At 51.0% G+C, this 20,879-nt stretch overlaps 2 protein-coding genes across 2 annotated transcripts in view; one reads left to right on the forward strand and one right to left on the reverse strand.

The window, feature by feature from the left end:
* The window catches only part of LOC143427487 (uncharacterized), a 161,142-nt gene that overhangs the window by 26,638 nt on the left and 113,625 nt on the right, over positions 1 to 20,879 (reverse strand). The gene's annotated exons all lie outside the window — the stretch shown is intronic.
* On the forward strand, positions 6,184 to 18,928 carry LOC143427087 (growth/differentiation factor 8). Its single transcript, XM_076900978.1, has 3 exons — positions 6,184 to 6,689; positions 16,952 to 17,567; positions 17,781 to 18,928. Exons 1-3 carry the CDS (start codon positions 6,317 to 6,319, stop codon positions 17,998 to 18,000), a joined length of 1,209 nt encoding a protein of 402 aa, XP_076757093.1. The 5' UTR covers positions 6,184 to 6,316; the 3' UTR covers positions 18,001 to 18,928.

Here is a 20,879-nt window from a genome sequence, read left to right on the forward strand (position 1 = left end):
CATTCCCGTTATTAGCCGCGGCAAAACGGTCAATCAACCAAAGTGGCCAGCCGCTCGGCCATTTTCTGACAACCTGCACCGCCGATACCGGGGGCATTGTGCAACCGACTCTGGCCACGAGGATTAAATGCGTTCCACGGTACCGTTTCCATCGAGCGTGTTTAGTCGCACTTGAAATATTCATCTGCTCCTCGACGCGGCCACCCAAGTGGCCGAGGTCTCGTTTCATTGAAATTCTTCTCAGCGAATCTTATACTCGCGGGCAACGAATTTTCTAAGCGAAATCGAGCGTCGCGTTAATACGAAAGCGGGACGGCGCGCGCGTATTAATTGGCCGCGAGATGAAAAGATGTAATCGGAATATGTACCGTAAAACGTAACGGCCAGAGGTGTCGGAATAAATCAGCAGGCTACCACTTGTGCGTGAGCCTGTCCATTCATCAGGGGTCTGGCTGGCCGACGGTCCCGCTTTTCGGTAAATCGTTCTGCATTTTCGATGAAGAAACGCCTTTATTACGGTGCACGCACCAGCCCCTCCCACTGTCTTCTCTTCCCTTCTGCCAACCCCTTTTTCCCCCACGGTACTATACTTATACCTGTCTAGACGAATGAATCATACGAGTATTTTGACCCACCGCATCGGCGTGTAGGTGGTACACGGAAAATTGGTCAGATTCCTCGTACGGTCTCTACCGGCTCTTTCTCATGCATGCGTCGCGTCTGTTGTGCGACGCTCGCAACCGAAATATCGGAGGGGCTGCGCCTCCGCGACGAGGAACGCGGCCAGTGTCGAAGGTGCGAAAGGTGCGACCGTGCCAGTAGAAATTTTGCCGGGATACGAGAAAATAAACTTGCCGGGATAATTCCGCGAAACGGCATCGTCACGCACCGTTCGAATCCCGCGGAGAGGTCTATTTTAAAGTAGTCCGTGTGTATATAATACCGTGTCGCCTTGTAAAACCAGCTGTACACCTTTTTACTCGTTACTAGTTATTTGGGTTCGTTAAAATGCACGCCTCCCCTCCTCTCCCCCCCCCCCCCCCTACCCCTCCCTCCTCCTGAAACGTGCACAACACCCGAAACGCGCTGGGTTCGGACAGTTGACTGGTTAATAATATCCGTGGCGGCAACAATGTTTCTCCCGCAAATTGCTTGCCATTTAAAACCCTTTCGTGACTAGCCCCGTGGCTGTCACGGGCTGAAGCCGAGCGCACGCACATCGACGAATATTATTTAAATGCTCCTCGGCTCGGTCTCACCCTGCTTTCTCTTCCCGCGTTTCTCGATAAAACATCGTTACCTTCTTCCCGTTACGTTGCTCGCCGTACCCCGCTCAATGAAATTTGAAGTAAAGAGAGAAAAAAAAAGAAGGAAACCACTCCCGCGGAACGGAGAAACGAAACGTTCGCCCTCGAGAAGAGCCGAGGAACCCGCTACAATGTCTCTCTCACTGGCCTGCGCGAGCAAACTTTTCAGCGATAAATACACACGATGCGGTCACATTTATCGATACGCGTACGTAATTAAAAAGAAAAAATTTGTTTTTCAATTCTTTTCCTCTACGTGTACAAAAAGAGAGAGAGAAAGAGAGAGAGAGAGAGAGACAGAGAGAGAGATTCCGATAAAAGAGAAAGATTACTCGGTATAATTCTTTCGATTACATACCCTATCTAAACTCCGCGAGTCAGAAATTATATAACAATTACAAGTTGCAAAATGGATCCTGTTCGATATCCTGGTTCTCCTGGAGCGGAGTCGGTGATATTTTACGGGTGAGAAAGATGCTCGTAGCCGGGTCCGTTGGGACGGATCGACCGGGGGGGCTTCGACAAAGTGTAGAGAGGAAACGTTTCCAAAAGTAGCTCGTTAGTGCGATGCGCCAGCGGGGTGGATGGGGGAGAAAAAAAGCGAAAGATCGGGGAGCGTTTTTTCGAACCACCTGCTGTTGCTGGTGTCGTCGGGTGCAAGTGCAGCAGCGATCGAGCAGCCAGTCCGCCACACGATCGGTCCTCGCGATGACAGACAGAAGCGACGTGTGGGGTAACAGGAAACATGTGGAGGACGATCATTTCACGCATTCGAATAGCCCCTTACCGCCAGATTTCTACCTTTCTCGTATTTTTCCAAAACGTTCGTAAACATTTTACGCTTTACGATTCTCACCGGACGTTTATTCGACCGCGTGACTGGCTGAAGAGAGAGAAAGAGAGAGAGAGAGAGAGGGAGAGGGAGAAAAAAACCTCCGCGATCGTTCAGCGTTGTTTATCCCGACATTCGCGGGACAGAATCTATAATTAGGCTAAGAATGTTTTTCTACGCTATAGGGAATTTTTTAGCGAGGAATGCGCGCAAAAAAGTGTCGAGAATATCAGCGGAATATGTTCGCCCGTTGCATTTGCATAATGCATTCCAGTTGTCATAGACGCGCGATGCGGAGCGTCTAGTTTCGACGGTCGAAATCGGATTCGATCGGATATGGTAATTAAGTAAAATCGGTCCACGTCGCGATTTACGGATAAACGATTTCGCACTGTTTTGTAATGCGTCACGTAATGCATTTCGTGGCGGTGGCGCGCGAACGTTCGACGTATCGAGAGGGATTTGAATCGTTTTGAAAGTCGATCTGGATTTTAAACGTCGACGCTCTCGCTCGATCGCGTTCGCTCGTTCGATTTTCCTTCGCTCTTCTCTGTCCGCTTTTTTCGTTCTTCCGTTTCTTTTCTTTCTCGCGCGTTGTCGTATCTGCACCATCAACCGGACGGTTCTCTCGGTAGATGTCCTCGATTCGGTCGATGTAAAAATCCGATCGATTTCTGGACGGTGACCGTGCAGAAATTGCAGACATTGCAATGCGCGCGTAACGATCTTGATCGAATTTTACATTTTCTCCTATGTTAAGCGTACGCTCGGATCCGTGTTCGCGAATATCCTTTCGGAGACCTTGAAATTTCACTTGCGATTCGTTCTCGTATGGAATTGCAAAAAAAGACGAGGTCGCCCCGTTTCATCATTCGAACATTCTCCAACTCTGTCACTAAACATTGCTCCTTCTGACATTTATCGTACAAAAATCTTTAGAAAAAAAAAAAAAAAAGGAAGAAGATATCGCGTCCAGGCGGAGACGAGGCGTTGATCGCAACGAGTAGAGATTCGGTCCGCCCTCGGTTTCCTTTTTTTTCAACTTTCCCGCGGTGATTTGAAAAGCTGTACGAATACGTACGCGGCGATGGGAAGAGAGAAAGAGAGAGAAAAAGAGAGAGACGGTAGACGATGCAAATTAGGCGGACAAAAAGGAAGAAGAGGGAGAGAAAATGGACGAGTAACGAACAGAAGGAGGAGATGGAGAGATTACCAGTGGGAGATCGCTGGAGAAAGATACGACGGATGGATGAAAGAAGAGAGGCGAGCCTTTCTGACTAGAGAGAGCGGCGGGGGAGGGCCTTGTGATCGGTAGGGGGAACGAAAGGCTTGGGGGTAGAGGACGCATTAAAGGTGGCTACGAGAGTATGGGGCGGCGGAGGAGGCGAAACTGGCAGCAAAGAGGACGAGGAGTAACAGGAGGAGAATGTAGCGATAGAGTTGTGGCGGTGTCGATGGAAAGGGAAGAGGTTGTGTCGGTGGCGACGGGACGTTGCAGTGGTGGTGGTGAGTCGACGATGGTGGTGGCGGCGGCGGCGGTGGCGGTGGTGGTGCTGGCGGTGGTGATGGCGACGACGACGACGACGACGAGGACGACAACGACGACGACGACGACGACGACCACCACGACGCCGACGACCACGACGCCGACGATGACGACGACGACGAGGACAACGACGGTGGCAACGTTGGCGGTGTCGATGGTGGTGGAGGTGGCGGCGGCGATGATGGAGGTGGCTGAGGAGAAAGAGAAAGAGTAGTCGCGGAGGAGGTTGGAGGGGCGTCGGTGGAGGCGGGGGTGGGAGGTTAGGGACGGTAGGACCGTGGATGGTGGGGTGCGGAGGGGAAGGTGGTACGGGAGGGTAGGGGTTCTAGTATATGGTAGCGGGTGCACGTTCGGCCCCTACATGCGAATATGTAAGATACTACGGGAGAGAAAAAGCGGCGAACGAACGCTAGAAGGAAAGAGACGATAAGCGAGAGAGTAGAGAGAGTGGAAGGAGGGAAGAAGAAGGAAGAAGAAGAAGAAGAAGAAGACGAAGAAGAAGAAGAGGAGGAGGTCTCTGCGTCGACATATATGCGATGAGAACGCGCGTCTCCTGACTCAGTGCTTGACAAGCTAGCAAGCTCTTAGGATCCATCGAGTTTTACCGACGCGGCACGGCACGGCACGGCACGGCACGGCACCGCACGGCACAGCACGGCACGGCACGGCGGCACGGCACGGCAAGGCACGGCACGCCGCGACACGACACGACAGAGCGTATTACACGCATCGCCAGCTGTCTGCCAGCACGCCACGCGAGTACTTCTTCTTCTCTCTTCTGTACCGTTCCTCTTCTTCGACGGAGGCCGCGCGGCTCTTCCTTCGTGGCTCTCGTTCGTTCGTTTGCGCTTCGATTTAGGCACCGGCACTTCCGACAAACAGGCCCGGGTGGGTGATCCGGTGAACCCTCTCCTCCCTTCTTCGAGCCGAGGACCGTTAGGAGAGAACGAGGGACGAGGAACGGGGTCGAACAGGGGGAACGAATATCGTTTAAAGAGAAAGATTGCCGTGACATGACAGCCAGGATACGGTTGAAAAGATGCACGGTGGATCGGTAAAGAGAGTGTCTCGCTGGCGCGCACATGTCTAGATTAAAGTTCGCGCGTGAACCAGAGGTCACGAGGGTTCACCGGATCGTTCCGTTTCAAAGAGGATACGGAAGAAAACCCGATCGTACGTGTCCAGTGAACGTCAGGCTTGTGTGCAATGTGGTTTCTTAACATGTCCCGGTGCGTTTCTAGTGCGTGATATTATGGTAAACGATATTAATCTTTAGTGATCACCGTAGACCGTAAATCGTAGCTGGACGTATGGATCGACGCGTGGATCCGTTCGTTCCAACGTTCCATCCATCCGTTCAACCGTCGTATCGCCGATAGAAACATTTCGGTTGTTCGGTATCTCTGCCGGCGAAACGTTCGACCGGTTCACCTTGCCCCGAGTCGATTGTTGAACACTGAGAGAGGTCGCCCAGGGTTTCAACGGTGGTGGTGTGCCCGCGGGTAGGAATTTGGCACGGCCGAGATTCACAGGTGCGGCCCGAAGAGAAGAGGAACGGCATCGGAAGAAACGGAAACTGGATCCAGTTTCGTGGATCGCGATCGATACTGTTTTGACAGCACCGTTGCGGCCGCGATGGACGCAGCCGGCCGCGTGGTAGCCGCGAAAGGAACGCTCTGGTAATATGGTACCTGACGGTTCTGCAAAATCGAAAGGGTAGCACCGCCGAATAAACGACGGAAGAAGAGGCTCTTTTCACGGAAGCGAATAGCGGAGAAGGAGGAGCTGGAGCAAGAGAAAGAGGAGAAGGTGGAGGAGGAAGAGGAAGAGGAGGAGGAGGAGGAGGAGGGGGGGTGGGAGGAGGAGGAGGCGGAGGAGAAGGAGGGGCAGGAGGCAGAAAAGGAGGGGAAACAGAGGGAGAAGAAGGAGGTGGCGGTGGTGACGGCGGTGGAGGAGGTGAAAGAGGTAGAGAAGGAGAAGGAAGGGGAGGAGGAGGAGGAGGAGGAGGAGGCGGCGGAGGAGGGGGAGGAAGGGGAGGAGGAGGAGGAGGAGGAGGAGGAGGAGGACGACAACGACGACGACGAGAAGAAGGAGGAAGTGGAGGAGGTGGAGGTGGGGGTGGAGGAGGAGGAGGAGGAGGAGGAGGCGGAGGAGGAGGAGGAGGCGGAGGGGGAGGGGGTGGTGGGGGCGGAAGGGGCGGTGGCGGCGGTGGAGGAAGAGGAAGAGGAAGAGGAAGAAGAAGAAGACGAAGAAGAAGAGGAAGAAGAAGAAGAGGAAGAAGAGGAGCAGGAGGAGGAGGAGAGGGAGGAGGAAACAAAAACAGACGAAGCGTATGAATTCCTAATCCGTGCGAGATAAGAAAAACACACATACACACACACACGTACATACACGCGCACACGCACACGTACACACAGAGGCGCGTAAGCAGGCAAAACGGAAGAAGGACAAAGCAAAGGGCGAGCAACCCTTTTCGTTTTTTCTTTTTGTCTCTTTTTGGTCGCGTCCAGGGTGAAAAAGGATCAGGGCAAAAGTTTGGCAAAGTGTAGCCATGAATTCGAACATCTGATCGCTCGTTTCGCGAAGGGAGCCGATCGTAACTGATCCGACTAAGGAGTGACCTTGAGCAAGATGGTCAGGGGGGCGCTGCTACTACTGTTGCTAGTCCTGTTCGGTGCCTTCGACGCTCCTGGCATCGAAAGAACTCGTGTCAGATATCTCGCGGACGCTGGTAACACCTGTAACGCGTGTAGGATGCACGAGGAGATCAGGGCCCTGAGCCTGGAGGCGATCAAGGAGCAGATTTTGAACAAGCTTGGCTTGAAACAAGCACCAAACATGACGGGCAGAGCGCTGCCCAGAATCGCGTCTCTGTCGAAGCTGATGGATTCGTACGGGATGCAAGCGGACCAACCTCAACCGCACGAGCCCGGTATCACGCACTACGAGGAGATCGACGAGTACGCTGCTAAAACGGAGAGCGTCTTTGCCCTGGCGCAACCTCGTAAGTTCTTCAATTCCTTTTCTCGATTCTTCTACCACGGTCTCCCGCGACGCGTTGCAACGGGCCAATCTCTCGGCAACACCGATCAACTATTTCAATAATAACGACGTTACGTAAAAACCATATTGTTTCTCGTTTGCTAGCACGTATAACGGTTGCAACGATCGTTACGCATCGCATCGTTGCAGCCGTAACCGTCGTCGGTGTTTTTCCTTAGCGACGTTAATCGAATTAACCTTTCCAACCCCACGAGCTCTTCGTATTGTCATCCGCGATCGTTTACGTCGCAACAGCAATTCGCAACATTGTAGTTTCAATTGAAACGCACGCGACCGCGATACGTTCGTTCGATTAAACAACACGAAAAATTATATAACTCGCCCATGACTTTGCCTGTTAACGGGTTGATTGACGAACGAGGCTTGGTAACGAGATTAGCCTGTAGCTCCTTTTCTTCATTTTTCTCTCCTATTTCTTCTTCTCGCGCGCACAGAAGAACAGAGAGCAGACGCGGGTGGATAAGGTGTCGTAGTCGAGTTACGCGAGTCCACCGATTCGCATCGCGTATTCTAAATTCGCCGTTCGATCGAACCCTTTTCGCCAGGCGGAAAAATATTTCAGGCTTCTTCCCTCGTTCCGCTTCTGCCGCTGGCACGAACCCGTGCATCGATTTGAAATTCGATCCCGCCTTTTGGCTTCGAGGGTCGGTCAGAAGGCGAAAATAAGCCTTATCGAACTTTTTTTTAGTACGCAGATACTTGGTCCGCGTAGTCCAATCGCTTTATGCACCGAGGGCTGTTCCGTAGGGGTAGCCTAAGAACCGTGATCGCTCACGGTTAACCAGGTTATAATGTATTTACATACATGCATACACAGTCATCGCGTGGCATCGTACGTCAGCCCACCCTAGCTATTTTCCCGGGCAACCTCGACCGTTCGCCTTTCGACTCGATTCGATTCTCTTCTACGGAGCACGAGGCGGACGTAGCCTCTCTCTAATGTCACAATCAATCCCTATTTAAACGTTCGCTCGGAACGGCGACGAGAACAATCTGAGAATTTCAATCGGGAGACGTGGCTGGCGATAATTAAAAAATGATTCCTCGCGCGCGTCACAAGCCACAACCGACGATGATTACGATTTAATCCGAATGCGTGTAAGAGATAAGATGTATCGCCAGCTCGAGCAAGGATTCGGAGACGTATCGCGGTTAGCGATCTGAGCACAAACTTAAATTTATAACGCGTAACGATGAAGTTGCGAGGCGTGGAAAAGAGATGAAGATAGCACGGAGCCGCTATCCCCGAGGTGAAATTCCCTTTAATGCTTTCAACGTAAATCGCGTAATAATCACGTCGGTGGTTATAACCTGTGTTTAAGTCCCCTATCTCTCTCTCTCTCTCTCTCTCTCTATCTCTCTCTCTCCCCCTTGGGCCGTTTCTCGTTTCTCATTCTGACGCGTACGCGTCCCAATCTTCCACTATCGTCTTCGAGACGGACGACCAGGCGGTCTGCTCCCTCGAAACGCAAAGAAGCCGATAATTTCCGAACGGTTTAAAATTTAACGGCCGATCCGCCGGCGGATCGTCCTGGTTGACAGGACTCGCACGCAACACGACAATTTTTCGTCTCGTTGTATTAAACGTCCTGTAACTTGTGATTACCGATACTTGGGGGGGACTGTTAAGCGGGTTGGCTTTCCCATTATCGCGTAATTGCAGGGTCATTGTTGGTAAACGATCGAGAGGAATGTCCCGTTACCGATACTTTGTCGGCGACCTCGGGGTGGTATTATGCCCCACGAATTTTTCTCTGTGTAATTGCGAAAATACGGCTGGATCGTTTATTAAGCCCGGCTACCGCCGTGAAATTTTGCATTTTTAGAGCACCGTGTCGAGGAGCCCGCGAATCGGACCGACGACCGTCTTTAGAGAGCCGCGCGAATCTCTCTCTTTCTCTCTGCTCTCTCACCCCTAATTTAAATCGAACGATCGCGGCGAGAGCTCGCAGCGACGCGGGCGTATTTCGCCTCGCCTCGAGACGGTCAGAAATTTGTTACGTGGCTGATAATTACGGCTAAATGTGTCCGAGTTTCGAAAGTAACGTCTCCAATCCCGTTATCGGCGAGATACAGCCAAACGGAACGATTTCAATAATATCTAACGAGTAACCGCTCGCGTCTCGATAGACTCTGCTCGGTATCGGTTCGATTGGCGAGGCATCCTCGAGCGTAGAGATTTCTAGATGCCGCGACTCGTTTAGATGCGCTCCTTCTTTTTTCTCATCGTTTCACCCCGAAGGAAAGAGAACCGACCGAGAGAGAGACAGAGAGAGAGAGAAAAGAGAGATTCGCCGATGAGAAGGGAACAACAAGAGAGATGGTATCGTGCCGATGCCGAACCAGTATCAAATTCGTAGAGGGTTATCGCCTCGGGCGACCTATATTGCTTCTCCTCGAATGGCCAAAAGTCGTTGCAGGAGGCTCACGATCGCTCTGCTATTCGCTCTCGTGCGAACTCCTCGTCTCTTCTCCTCTCTCTCTCTTTTTTTTATGCAATTCTTTACCTGCCGCCCTTCTATTCTCTCCTTTTTTTCCATATTCGCGTGCTCTCCTCCCCGTTTCTCTTTTTCTTCCTCTTCCTTTCCCACCTCCCCTTTTTCTTACACCCTCCCTCCACCTGACCTCTCCGCGTGTACGCCTTATCGTCTTTCTCCCTCTCTCTTTCTCTCTCTCTCTCTCTCTGTGGGCTTTTTTCCTCCGTTTTCTCCTTCTTTTTGCCACTGGTGGACGTCGGCATTCCTCTTCGGCGTTCACCCAATTTTTTCCCCCCCCCCTGCACGATCGTTGATTCGCAATCTTTTCCACGCTTTCATTCTCTGTATTCGCTCGCAATTTTTTACCGCGACGCCTTCGTCCTCCGCCCGTCCTGCCCCCTCCAGCTCGTTTCTACTTGTCCCTGCTCTTCTTCTCCTTCCTCTGCTTCTTCTTCTTCTTTTTCACGTGAACCCCAGCGCGAAGAAACGATCCGTCGTCCCTTTTCGCGAATTCCTCTCGCCCTTTCTCCGTACTTTTCCCTCCGTTCCGGCCTTCCGTCCGTGCCCTATCTCGATCTCTCCTTCGGCGGGGCGATCCTCTATTTTTTGCGCCCTCGTCCTCGAGAGATCGATCGATCCTTGTGCCGCTTGAGTCGATCTCTCCGCGTTCGAGCGTTGCGTCGATCCGCGCGCGCCATCTTTTGCCCCTTTTGCCTCCACGATCGCACGAGTCCCCTTGGGGCCCGCCTCGAAACATATTTAGAGATACTTTGTATCACTTTCTCGTCGACGTTGGTAACCGAGCAGCTTCCAACGAACGCGATGTCTCGCATTGAAAATTCTGCTTCCTTTCGGTTGCATCGAATGGCTTCCAACTGCCCTGTGAACCCAGCCATTGAACGCTCTTCAAACGTTACAAGTTGTACTTAAAATTATACGTAATTCTTGTATACCAACCGATAATCTCGATCGCGTTTCCAATTCCATTATGGATAATTTATAACTATATCGAAAACTTGGTACTTAATAAACGCAGCAACACGCTTCGTCCGTCTTTGATGGACTCGCTCGCGCGATCAGGAAACGATCCCATGGTGGAAACGTCGAGCGATCTCGCGTTCTGCCGTCCGAAAAGAATTCGTCAACGTTTGCTGGCCGCGGAGTAACGCGTTCGCTGACACAGTGGTTCCGAACTGGCTCCACCACCGACGCCCCGTCTCGTGTCCCCGTGCGATATTAAATATAGTCCCCGATCGGCCTTGAAAGTGTCCGTTCCGTGCGCCGTTTCCAGAACCGTCCAGAAATTGGCAGAGCGTTCCGAACCGCGGCGGTAGAGGGGGAGGCGGTGATGGTCCAGCGATCGATACGAATTCCAAGTACAGACGAACGAAGAACCGGCCTCGATCCGCCACGAAGGTCACGGTCGATGCACAGCCTAGGTCAGGCCCATCGCTTATTATCGCGTTAAAGCTGTCTCCGGAGGTGGCAGGCCGCTGTTAGAACTTTTACATTTTCGGTCCGCCACGCGGGACGACGATCGCCGCGGCCGCGTTCATGTGTCTCGCATAAGTTCAGTTTTCTGCCTGGATACCTGTCAGCCGCGTTGCATTCGATTGTTTCGACGTTAAGAACACGAATATCTGTCGGTTTTGGTATCGCCATTTACACTGAGTTATTTATTGAGACATAACGTGACGCAACCTACTGTTTCGCTTAAGTCTGACGATGCGATGGGACAGTTTCTCTCTTCCTCTTCGGTTTTGTTCTCTTTTATGGGATATTGTAACTCGTTCTGTTCTTTGAAGTGTTTGAAACGCGAGAGACGCGATTTTCGAACGTTCGAAATGTCCAAAGTAGATTGGTGATGGCATGGGCGAGATGTGTATAGGGGTCTCAGCAGAGTTGTTCAACGGAAAAGACCAGTAGTCCCTACTTATGTTATTTCTCAACTCGAGTACGCCTGGGGCTCCCGGTGAAATGAATAAATCTGAAATGGATATACAAACTTAGAATAATGACAGTGTAGGTAGTAGCACTGCGGTCAGCATACTCGCAGACAGGCGCCGTCCTCCTCCAGTGATTCTCAATTCGCCGCCGATCCCTTTCGTCGTCTTCTTTCTTTTTTTGCTGCATCGTCGGACGTTACTGCTACGATTCATCGACGCTCCTCGTTTATTCCCTCGACGATACCTGAAAGGGAAAAGGAACGGTCAGAAACGACGAATTTTTCATTGGAAATTCGTAGGCGAACGAATAGACGCGGCTGCAACGATACTCAAATGAAGAACAGAATCGACGCAGTGGCAAGAAAGCAGAGAGAACAGACATTTTATTGAGACGACCAGATTTCTGGCGCACAAATTTGGGACGAGCGACTGGAGCCAGTCCTCGTACCCAGTCTTACGCAATTACGATCTTTCTTTCCCCTTTCTCCTCTCGAACTTAAATAACCGAATCCGTGGCAAAAGTTTCGATACACGCGAACGCGTGAAAATGCACGAGCGATCGAAAGAAAAAGCAAACAAAAATCGTCTCGATTTCATGGATGGATCCGGAGGGAGATCGTGTCGTCGATGGACGATGTCGTTAATAATAGCCGATTGATCAGCCGTCGGCTCTATCGGCGATCTAGAAAACCAGTTTCTCGTGTTCCTGACTCGCGCGCAGATATTAAAAGCGCGAATATCGGTGCCACGTTGCAACGCGAACGCATTTAAGGACTTAGTACAGTTACATAACAATTCGATGGGTATTAACGTCGGCTGGACGTGCACCTACAATATTATTAGATCAACACCGAGTACGCGTCTCGTGTTACCACCTTAGCAGGACAGATTCTCATTTCATACGCGATCGCTACCTGGTCAGTTTCTCTGTCTTTCTCTTTTCTTCGTTCATCGACATTCACCGATGCGATCGTCGTCGTTGCAAATAATATCGCTGAAAAGAATCAGCTTGTTGTCTCTGGTACGCTGTACGCATCCTCTTCCTCTGAATACGTCGCCACCAGTGGCGAAGTGGAATCTAGTTTCCGTACGATTCACCCGATAAAAGTGTGTTGCTCGACCTCGACTCGCGAGAGCCGACCGAGGAGAAGCAGCCGGGGCTGATAGAATGGCTCGCGTTATCGTCGACGACTCGTTCCTCTGTCGTTCGAATTGCGTGCACGCAAAATCGGCGAACGGATCGGATGTTAGAAGTGGCGTTCTCTCTCCGTCTCTCTCCCTCTCTCTACCTCACCATCGAGCACCCTTTCGTCTCTCGAAAAGGTGCGCGAGTCGGTCTCGAATGCACGCGATCCTCGGCTGACAGTCGAAGCAGCACGTAAGGAGGAACCAAACGAAGGAAGCGTAGGCGAGGGTCAGTGAAAGAAAGCGGCGGACAGGGATGAAAGAGGGAGGAGAAAGAGGTAGGGGACGCGTGACCCAAATGCGAATTTTATCGAGTTACGCTGTGTTATACTGTCCAAGTGCAGTCACAATTGCAGGCCGGCTTCGTCACGCGATGGAAATTACTTAGGGGCGGCAGTTTTTACGTCCGGTGTTGTGCCGTGAACGTGCTCTCTCTTTCTCTCTCTCTCTCTCTCTTTCTTTCTCCACAGCCCTCAGCGATCTGTTTCGAGCAACCCCTCCGTCCGACAGGGACAGACTTCCCGACGCGTGGAGCACGCTTTCAGCGAAACGTGTACCGGAAACGGCGATAACCGTTCGCAGATACGCGGGGCACGTACGTACACGCGGTGGCAGCGCGTCGAGGAGGCTCTCCGCGCGTTAAACGAAATTTATCATCGATCGGTACCGGCGATTAGCCCGCGTTCGATTCGCGCGCGATCCACACGTTCCGTGGGGGCGCGTTTCGCGAACGGAAGCCGATCTCGATAACATTTTACTACCGGCAACGCGGCCGCGTGAACGTGCCTAGGCTCACCTCGAACTTTCGTGCGAAACGAATCGAATCGCATGAACGAATCGCGGCAGAATTGATGTCCTTGGCGCGAATGATACGCGAACGGACGTTCACCTCGACAGGTATTTTAGCCGAGGATTGTTAGCGCGATCGGGTAAATATTTCCAAGTAAAAGCCGGAGGGCATTTTATCGAGCGAGTTTCAATGATACCAGCGCGAGACGGAGAGAGAAAGAGAGTGAGAGAGAGAGAGAGAGAGAGAGCAAGGTAGACAGAGGAGGGGATGTGGAATGGATGCATTACCTACCACATTAATTTCGGGGTTCAACGGCCTGTCGTGTAGGTGTGCAGATACATCTCTAGGCTCACGCAAAGTTTCCACCCCTCTTTGTACAGTTGACTGCGTAGCCGACGAATAGACCAACAAGTCTCTCGTACGCTCGACCGATCGCCGAATCGATTACTCGCTACCGAATTCTGTTTCGCCAGAATTGAAGGGCTTAGAGGATGAAAGTGTTCTACGTAAGCCGCTTTCCTGACAATTCACTTGGTACGAGCTGCTTTCACGTCGAGCGCTTCCGTTTTTAACGCTCGTCGAACAGTCCTCCGACCGAGTAAGGAAACACGCGGTGAACGAGGGATGATTCGGATCGATGTTAGGTGAAAATTTTTAAACGATTATTTTAGCAAAGTATCCATGACGATACAAGAGTAGAACGTAATTTCCTGTCACGTAACGCTTTGTTCGATGGCGAAGAGGTTCGAGATCGAGGAGTTTCTGGAAGAAACACGGTTCGCGCGAACTGCGACTCGCTCGCGCTTATTCCATCGATCTTGGCCGAACGCTTGTCTAATCGAACCGAATTACGCGCCGTTACTAGACGATTTGTCGCGGCGATATTTTTAAACGTCGTCGCCCTTACAAGTGGAGCGACGGCTGCCGCGAGCAAGAGCGAAACAGCCTAACCGGACGATAGCGGCGAAAAGTGCAGCGGAGGATACGTAAGCGCGGGTACGGAGCGAGACGGACAGGAGGTCGCGTCTCGTATCAATTATTTCTTCATTTATTTATAGGCAGGGCCACGACACCGCGGTATCACCGTTCTTCTTTCCCATCATTTCCACTCGTTCAATCTTCGACCTCTCCTTTTCGCTTTCCACGTTTACTCCTCCCGCCGATATATTAATACACCGTATCCGTGAATCATCGATACGCTTCTGTTCCATCAGAGCGTACATTTAAACTCGCGCACAACTGGAGTCAGTGGAAATTCAAACTTGCGAGGTACCTGAAAAATTGGCGGTAACCCGCCATATTGCCTGTCCCTTGCATCAAGCTTGGCGTCTCTCGCAAAGTGAACAGTGTAAATTAGAGTTCGAGCATTTCAATGAGATGATAATTTCTATCGTTCGCTCTGTCGAGTTTTCAGCGTCGTCGAGTCGATCGTTACGTTTTCCCTCGATCGCAGCCATCGAGACAAGACGAACGAGAAGATAGAGATTAGTGATACGTTGGATCGCGTTTAAGTTCGATCAGGTTGACACGTGAAGTTTCTCGAGCGACGTAAACTTTCAGAAGCTTTCGAAATGGCATTGATTGCGCGCGTATAGCCGCAGCGGGTGTTCGATTGCGGCGAAATGAAAAGTTTATCGATCGTCCAGCCGTCTGATCGGTATTGCCAGTCGGTAGCGTCCCTGTCGCAGCCGCGTACCAGCCACGGTGTATCTTTTTACGTCTGAATGTTCTCGGCGCGTGTGCACGCGTGGATCGAAAACGTGGCCGCAGCGTAAGAAACTAGAAAACGATTCTACAGTACAGTCTTGCAATGCGACTGACCTCCGTTCGCTAAAACTATATTTATCTCAACCACACCGCCGAAGCACGATGCGTACTTGACGTTTTAGCCTTGTTGTACCTCTTCTATGCTCGGGCTACGTTTTTTTCTCTTTTTACTTTCCGTCCAGCCTCTTTCTTCCTTCCTCTGTCGCGCTCGCTCCACGCATTTATTTGCGTCTACTCGCCACCAGATGTAAAATCCGCGTACCGCGTCCTGTCGCCACGTGTTTCAGATCGGCGGACGGGCCCGTGGAATTTCTGGGGGGAGGGGGAGGGGGAGGGGGGGCGAGATCCTCCCAGAAACAACAGGATCTCTTCGTTGATCCCCGATACTTTCCCTCGACTGGTAGTTCTCGCTGTTTTTTCCTCTTTTTTTCTTTTTTTTTTTTTGCTTTCTTCTCTCTCCCCCTCTCTCTCTCTTTATTTTTATCGCTCGTTTCTGTCGCGAATTCGGAGTCCCCGGTGGTGGTTGGTTTCCCCCCGCCTGGTGCAGGCTTCGAGCGTGCTTTTAAAGATTCCGTGCCAGACGGGCGGTAGCCGCGTCTGGACAAAAATAAAATTGCCATCTTTCTGTCTCGCCGCTCTTTCCATCCACGCCTTTCGGCACAAGAGCGTGACTCATTCCAGCCAGTCTGACCTGCAAACACAAAGAAGGACAACTCCTAAATTAAGGATAAGAAAAAAGAAGGGGAGAGAGAGAGAGAGAGAGAGAGAGGGATGGTAGTATGCTTCGTCTAAGATGCTGAACCGCGTTAAACGGCGACACGACGATTCCAGCGTTCGAAACGCGATCGAGGCAGAAACGTATCTCTCGCGGTCTTCCGTTTCGTTTTATTCGACTGCGTTATTACAACTTGTTTAACGCGCTCGTGCGATACGCAACAGCGAGAGACGACGATCCGTCCGGCGCAAATGGGGGGACGCGATTATCCGCGGCGCAAATCGATTTGGGGAAACGCTAATTGCTCGTCGTTTCCATGGCGGTTCGCTGGCGTGGGAACGAGAGAGCCCAGGGAGCCGAACGGCGGAGCAGCGCTCGGAGGAAGGGGCACCAGGGGCTCTGATAAATAATTATCGCTGAACGTCGCCGGAAATAAAACGTATGACGCGTAGTAGTACGACAGTGACGACGATAACGGTCTTTGGCTGACACCAGAATTCGAATGACGCGCTCGCCCTCTAATAATTGAACCCGTTCCGTCTGTACCACGCTCTAGCACACACCACCCTTCGACGGGGTGGTCTGTCAGTTGCCGCCGCTAGGGTGACACCGGTTCCGTTGTCAGACGCGCGTTCGTCTTGCCCGTTTCTACCAGAGAGATTCGATCGGACGTTTCGCGACTGCTCGTCTGACGCGTACGTTTCTAGAGAGAATCGCGCGGCGGCGGCGGCGGCGGCGAATACCAGGACGCGAACCAGCGGCACGGTATCGATACGGAAAGGAGGAGATCGCCGCCGATTGATCGATAAAGGAAAAACGTAGTCCGCGTAACGGTACGATTTCAGGCAGCCTTTACCCTTCATGGAAGGCGGTCTCAGCGAACGATGGCCTGAATAGGGTCGAGACTAACGTGCTTTGCAACGTGGCTGCGTATAAACTCGCTTCACCTTTTTCCGTTCTCCGTTCTCCCCGTCGACCGCTCCCCGCGACCCCTTTCCTCTGTTCTCCGCCGATCGATCTCTGTCGATCGCCGATCCCCGTGCGCGCGCCGCTCTCTACGCACGATCCACGCTGCCATTTGCCGTCGTTGGTAAATGTCGGACGTAACCGCGCGCCGACACCGGGCAAGGTCTCCGCGTAATCTCCCCGGAGGCAGCAAGAAATCCTCCGGCCGGGTTGCCACTTGATTTATCGCCAATCGTGGTATCGACTCGGTAGCGGCTATTTCGTTTCGATGCTGGCGGATGTGTCGCGGCGAACGATTTACACGTTGGACTAACGCGGTCTAATTACACACGGACCTGGTGGTTGGCTGTGTTTCAGATCAGAGGCTACGGCACTCGAAGGGCAGCCTCGACGTTCTCTACTTCAAGTTCTCCGACAAGGTGGTCCAGCACAGGGTGACCAGGGCGGAATTGTCCCTGTGGATATGGGGCACGAGCCAGGAGGGCGCGGAGCTGGACGATCCAGGTGATCCGGAGGACGCGGACAGCCACGAGGACGGACCCGTCACGATCACGTTGCAGAGGATCCTGCGCGGCGGTACAGAGTCCGGTGGCCCGTCGTTGGGCCCGCCGTTGACCACCAAGCATCCTCGACCGGTCGGTTGCAGAGGCAACTGGGTCACGATCGAGTTGAGGAGAATGGTCGCGGAATGGTTCAAGCATCCGCGGGACAATCTGGGTGTCGCGTTGAAGATCTCCGCGGCCGGTGGTAATCATCGTAGAAATTCCAAGTTGGTCGAGACTAATCCCGGTGCGGAGTACGCGCCGTACCTCGAAGTGCAGACGCAAGAACTCGACTCGCGAAGGGGGGCGAGGGTCAAGAGAAACGTAGGACTTAATTGCGACGAAGCCAGCCAGGAGACTAGATGCTGTCGATACAAGCTCACCGTGGACTTCGAGAAGTTCGGGTGGGATTGGATAATCGCGCCCAAGAAGTAAGTCGCGTTTCGCCTGTCAGTGTCCAACCACTTCTTCCTACTTTTCCTGATTCTTCTGTTTCCTTACATTCGTCGAGCACTCGTACTCGTGTCGGTTTCGCGTATCACTCAATCGCACGTAAGATCCTGTATTATGTACGTTAGCGTACGTGATACAGGGCTGCCACGATTACCGCGCATATGTAAACGCATGAAAATTTTCTGTCTTAGATACGATGCCAATTACTGTTCGGGCGACTGTCCAATGGCCTTTCTGCCAGCGTACCCGAACACCCACATCGTCAGCCTTGCGGAGCCGCCTAACAACTCTGGCCCGTGTTGCGCCCCCAGGAAACTCTCCGAGATCACGATGCTGTATTTCGATAACGAGTATCAAATCGTGTTCTCGCGATTGCCAGGCATGGTCGTCGAGAAATGTGGATGCTCGTAGTCCACCTTAGACAGGCTCGAGACGAGCAACGACGGCGAGGAAGACGTATTTAGATCCACCGAGAAATCGTGGATACCGTTTATCCCTAATTTCCCAATTTTTCTCTATTCTTTCCACACGTCCCATTTTTTGTGTTATTCTCTTACTCTCTCTCTCTCTCTCCCTCTCTTTCTCTATGCCTTCTTCTTACACACACACTCTTTCTCTCTCACTCTCTCTCTCTCTCTTTTTCTGGAGTCCCCTCGGATTTCCATCGACGATACGACGCAGCTTTTGTCGGCCGTCGTCGTCGTTGTTTCATCTCCGACAAGTCCTCATTCGATAGACTGAAAGTGCCTTGTTTGGGGTTGGGTACGGTGCCGCGGATCCCGTTTATTTTTTTTCGGGACACGAGGAACGAGATTGGTCGTAGAGTTTTAACGAACGCGCCCCCGATCGTTAAACGACACGGCGGGCGCGAGAGTCTGTTTTTTTCTTTTTTTTTTTTTCTTTTTTTTTTCTCTTAATGGCTAGTTGTAACGGGCACCTTGATAGTCGTTTATGGTCCACGGCAAGGCGGATAGTTCCTAGAGTCACGGTATTATTATTAAGGTGTCGATGCGTTTACACCTGATCTAAGGAGAACGACCGCGAAAGAATTATTTTTTATACGGGAGCTTATTGCATTTTAAATCAACCCCCGGTAATGGTTTTTGATAATCCGTCTTTATCGCGACTAGAATCTCTACGAGCCACGCAAAACGAAAACAAACCATATCGTCACGATGTTCCCTTGCACAATGTCGCCTTTCTAAAAAGCAATACGAGGATACAAAGGTGGAACGATTCGTTTCCGGTAGTCGTCGTTGATCGGTGAAAACGTGTTGGCCGAAAGATCTCTGTGTACAGTGAATCATACTTTTTCAATATTTCTCACTCTCTCTCTTTTTCTCTCCTCTTACAGACACACACACATATACTCCCTTTCTCTCTCTCTCTCTCTCTCTCTCGATCTGTCCTTTTCAGAAAACGCAAACAGACACACGCGCGCACATATTCTCTCTCTTTCTGCATGCACGTATATAAACGCATAAACACTCTCCTCCCCCCTCTGTTTTCTTTCATTTTCCTTTAGTGGGTCGTGTGAATGCGTGTGTAGGAAAGCGCGCACGATGTTGTGTAAATATGTCGTACCTAGGCCGTATATTGTCGCTTTCCTACAAATTTTCCACACTTTTTTGTTGAACGATGTATAAAAAAAAGAAAAAAAAACAAAAAGAAAAAAACAAAAAAATCGTTGCTTACGTAGGCGAACACGTGTTTCTTTCACTTTTCTCTAAACCTAATTACACGGTTTTTGGTACGTGTACAGATGCGAATTGTAAGGATCTGGACTGAATGCGTACGGAAACAAGTACACTTTCTCGTCGATCGGAGCACTGTTGCACTCGATTGCAGAGAGAATGTTTCCTTTCTTCTTTTCTTTTTTTCTTCTTTCTCCTCTTCTTCGCGCTATATCTAGACCGTCGACGGAGTGCATCGGTGACGCGAGGATCGTACACGCGTGGCATCATGGCTGACACGCGGCGGCGTCGCTTAAGAAACACGATCGGGGTGTACTTTTTTCAAACAACCAGAGATTCGTAGCCGTTCTTTCAGCCGCATCTTTTGTGATTTCGTAAATTATGATATAGTGTCGTTGTGATATCTAGTTGCTTGGCTCTAAAATACACCGACCGGTGAAACGCACCCAGAGCGTACCCGTAAACACGGTCTGGGCTCGTTTCGAGCAGTCCTGAGAATCTCAGAACTATCCGTAATCTTTGTGCACAACGTTCTTCATTTCTTTCCTCTCGGGCGCAAGAATAATCTTAGAAACGTAACGGCCTTCAAATTATTCCTCCTTCCTGTCTTTTTCCTTCTTTTTTTCGCTCGATTCGAACATTTTAACGATCCATCGATCGTTAACCGATGCGTTAACATATAAAAATTCACGGGAATATGTACGAAGGCTATCCAAAGGTGTGCTATCGTTCGCTAAAAATTGAAAACTCGAATCTTTCGTCCACTTATTTCTCTGTCTACCACTGTTTCTTTCATCTTTCATCTTTCATCCTTCTCCCTCTCTCTCTCTCTCTCTCTCTCTCTCTTTCTCTCTCTTCCCTTCACTCCACCTCCTTCAACCCTTTTACCACCCCACGTTCACGATCGTTTCTTTTCCCGCCTAATTTTCATCCTTCGTTTGTTTGTCAATGTGTACCTAGAATTAAAAAGTAATGGAATTGTGTACTCTCAGTATCCAGACATGAGCGGCGAATACTGCATACTTATATATATATACATATATATATAATGTGTACTTCCTAGGTAGAGAGTATTCATAGAATATTTATTCGCTGAAATAAATGGTTTTTCGATGAAACGTGTACCCGATTTACGATTCTTCTCTGATCTCGCAAGCCAAGTTGCGCCTCCGTCGTTCCTCTTCTTTTTTTTTTTTCAGGTACGCAGAGCAGTTTCACGGACGCCTCGATCGTTCTCGTCGCGTACGCGGCGTGGATTCGCGTTTCGTTCGACGCTTCCTTCGCGCTCTCTTTTAATCAGCGCCAGAGTGTACACGTCTTCCGTTCACCGCGATAAACTTTCGGGCCACTAAACGATTACCGTCTCTCCTCGCTTAATTAACGAACCTATCAACATTTCAGAGATTCGTGGCGAGAAAACATTATGGATCGACTATTTATAAATCGCACGATTCGGGGATCGTGCACGTACGTACTTTAGCTCTTCCTACATCCTCCTTTCTGTTCCCCCTCTTCGAGCCGATCAAACGTTTCTCGATATCAATATTTTTCAATTTTATCTCGGGTCAAAGTTAAACGAAAAGTATCTTTTACCCG

This window comes from Xylocopa sonorina, chromosome 9, assembly GCF_050948175.1.
Source record: "Xylocopa sonorina isolate GNS202 chromosome 9, iyXylSono1_principal, whole genome shotgun sequence".
Lineage (NCBI taxonomy): Eukaryota > Metazoa > Arthropoda > Insecta > Hymenoptera > Apidae > Xylocopa > Xylocopa sonorina.

Excerpts from the sequence above, each read along its gene's own strand:
- LOC143427087 (XM_076900978.1), top strand. The coding sequence starts at position 6,317 with ATGGTCAGGGGGGCGCTGCTACTACTGTTGCTAGTCCTGTTCGGTGCC. Across the intron at positions 6,690-16,951 it reads CTTTGCCCTGGCGCAACCTC|ATCAGAGGCTACGGCACTCG; the intron begins GTAAGTTCTTCA and ends GCTGTGTTTCAG. Across the intron at positions 17,568-17,780 it reads TGGATAATCGCGCCCAAGAA|ATACGATGCCAATTACTGTT; the intron begins GTAAGTCGCGTT and ends TTTCTGTCTTAG.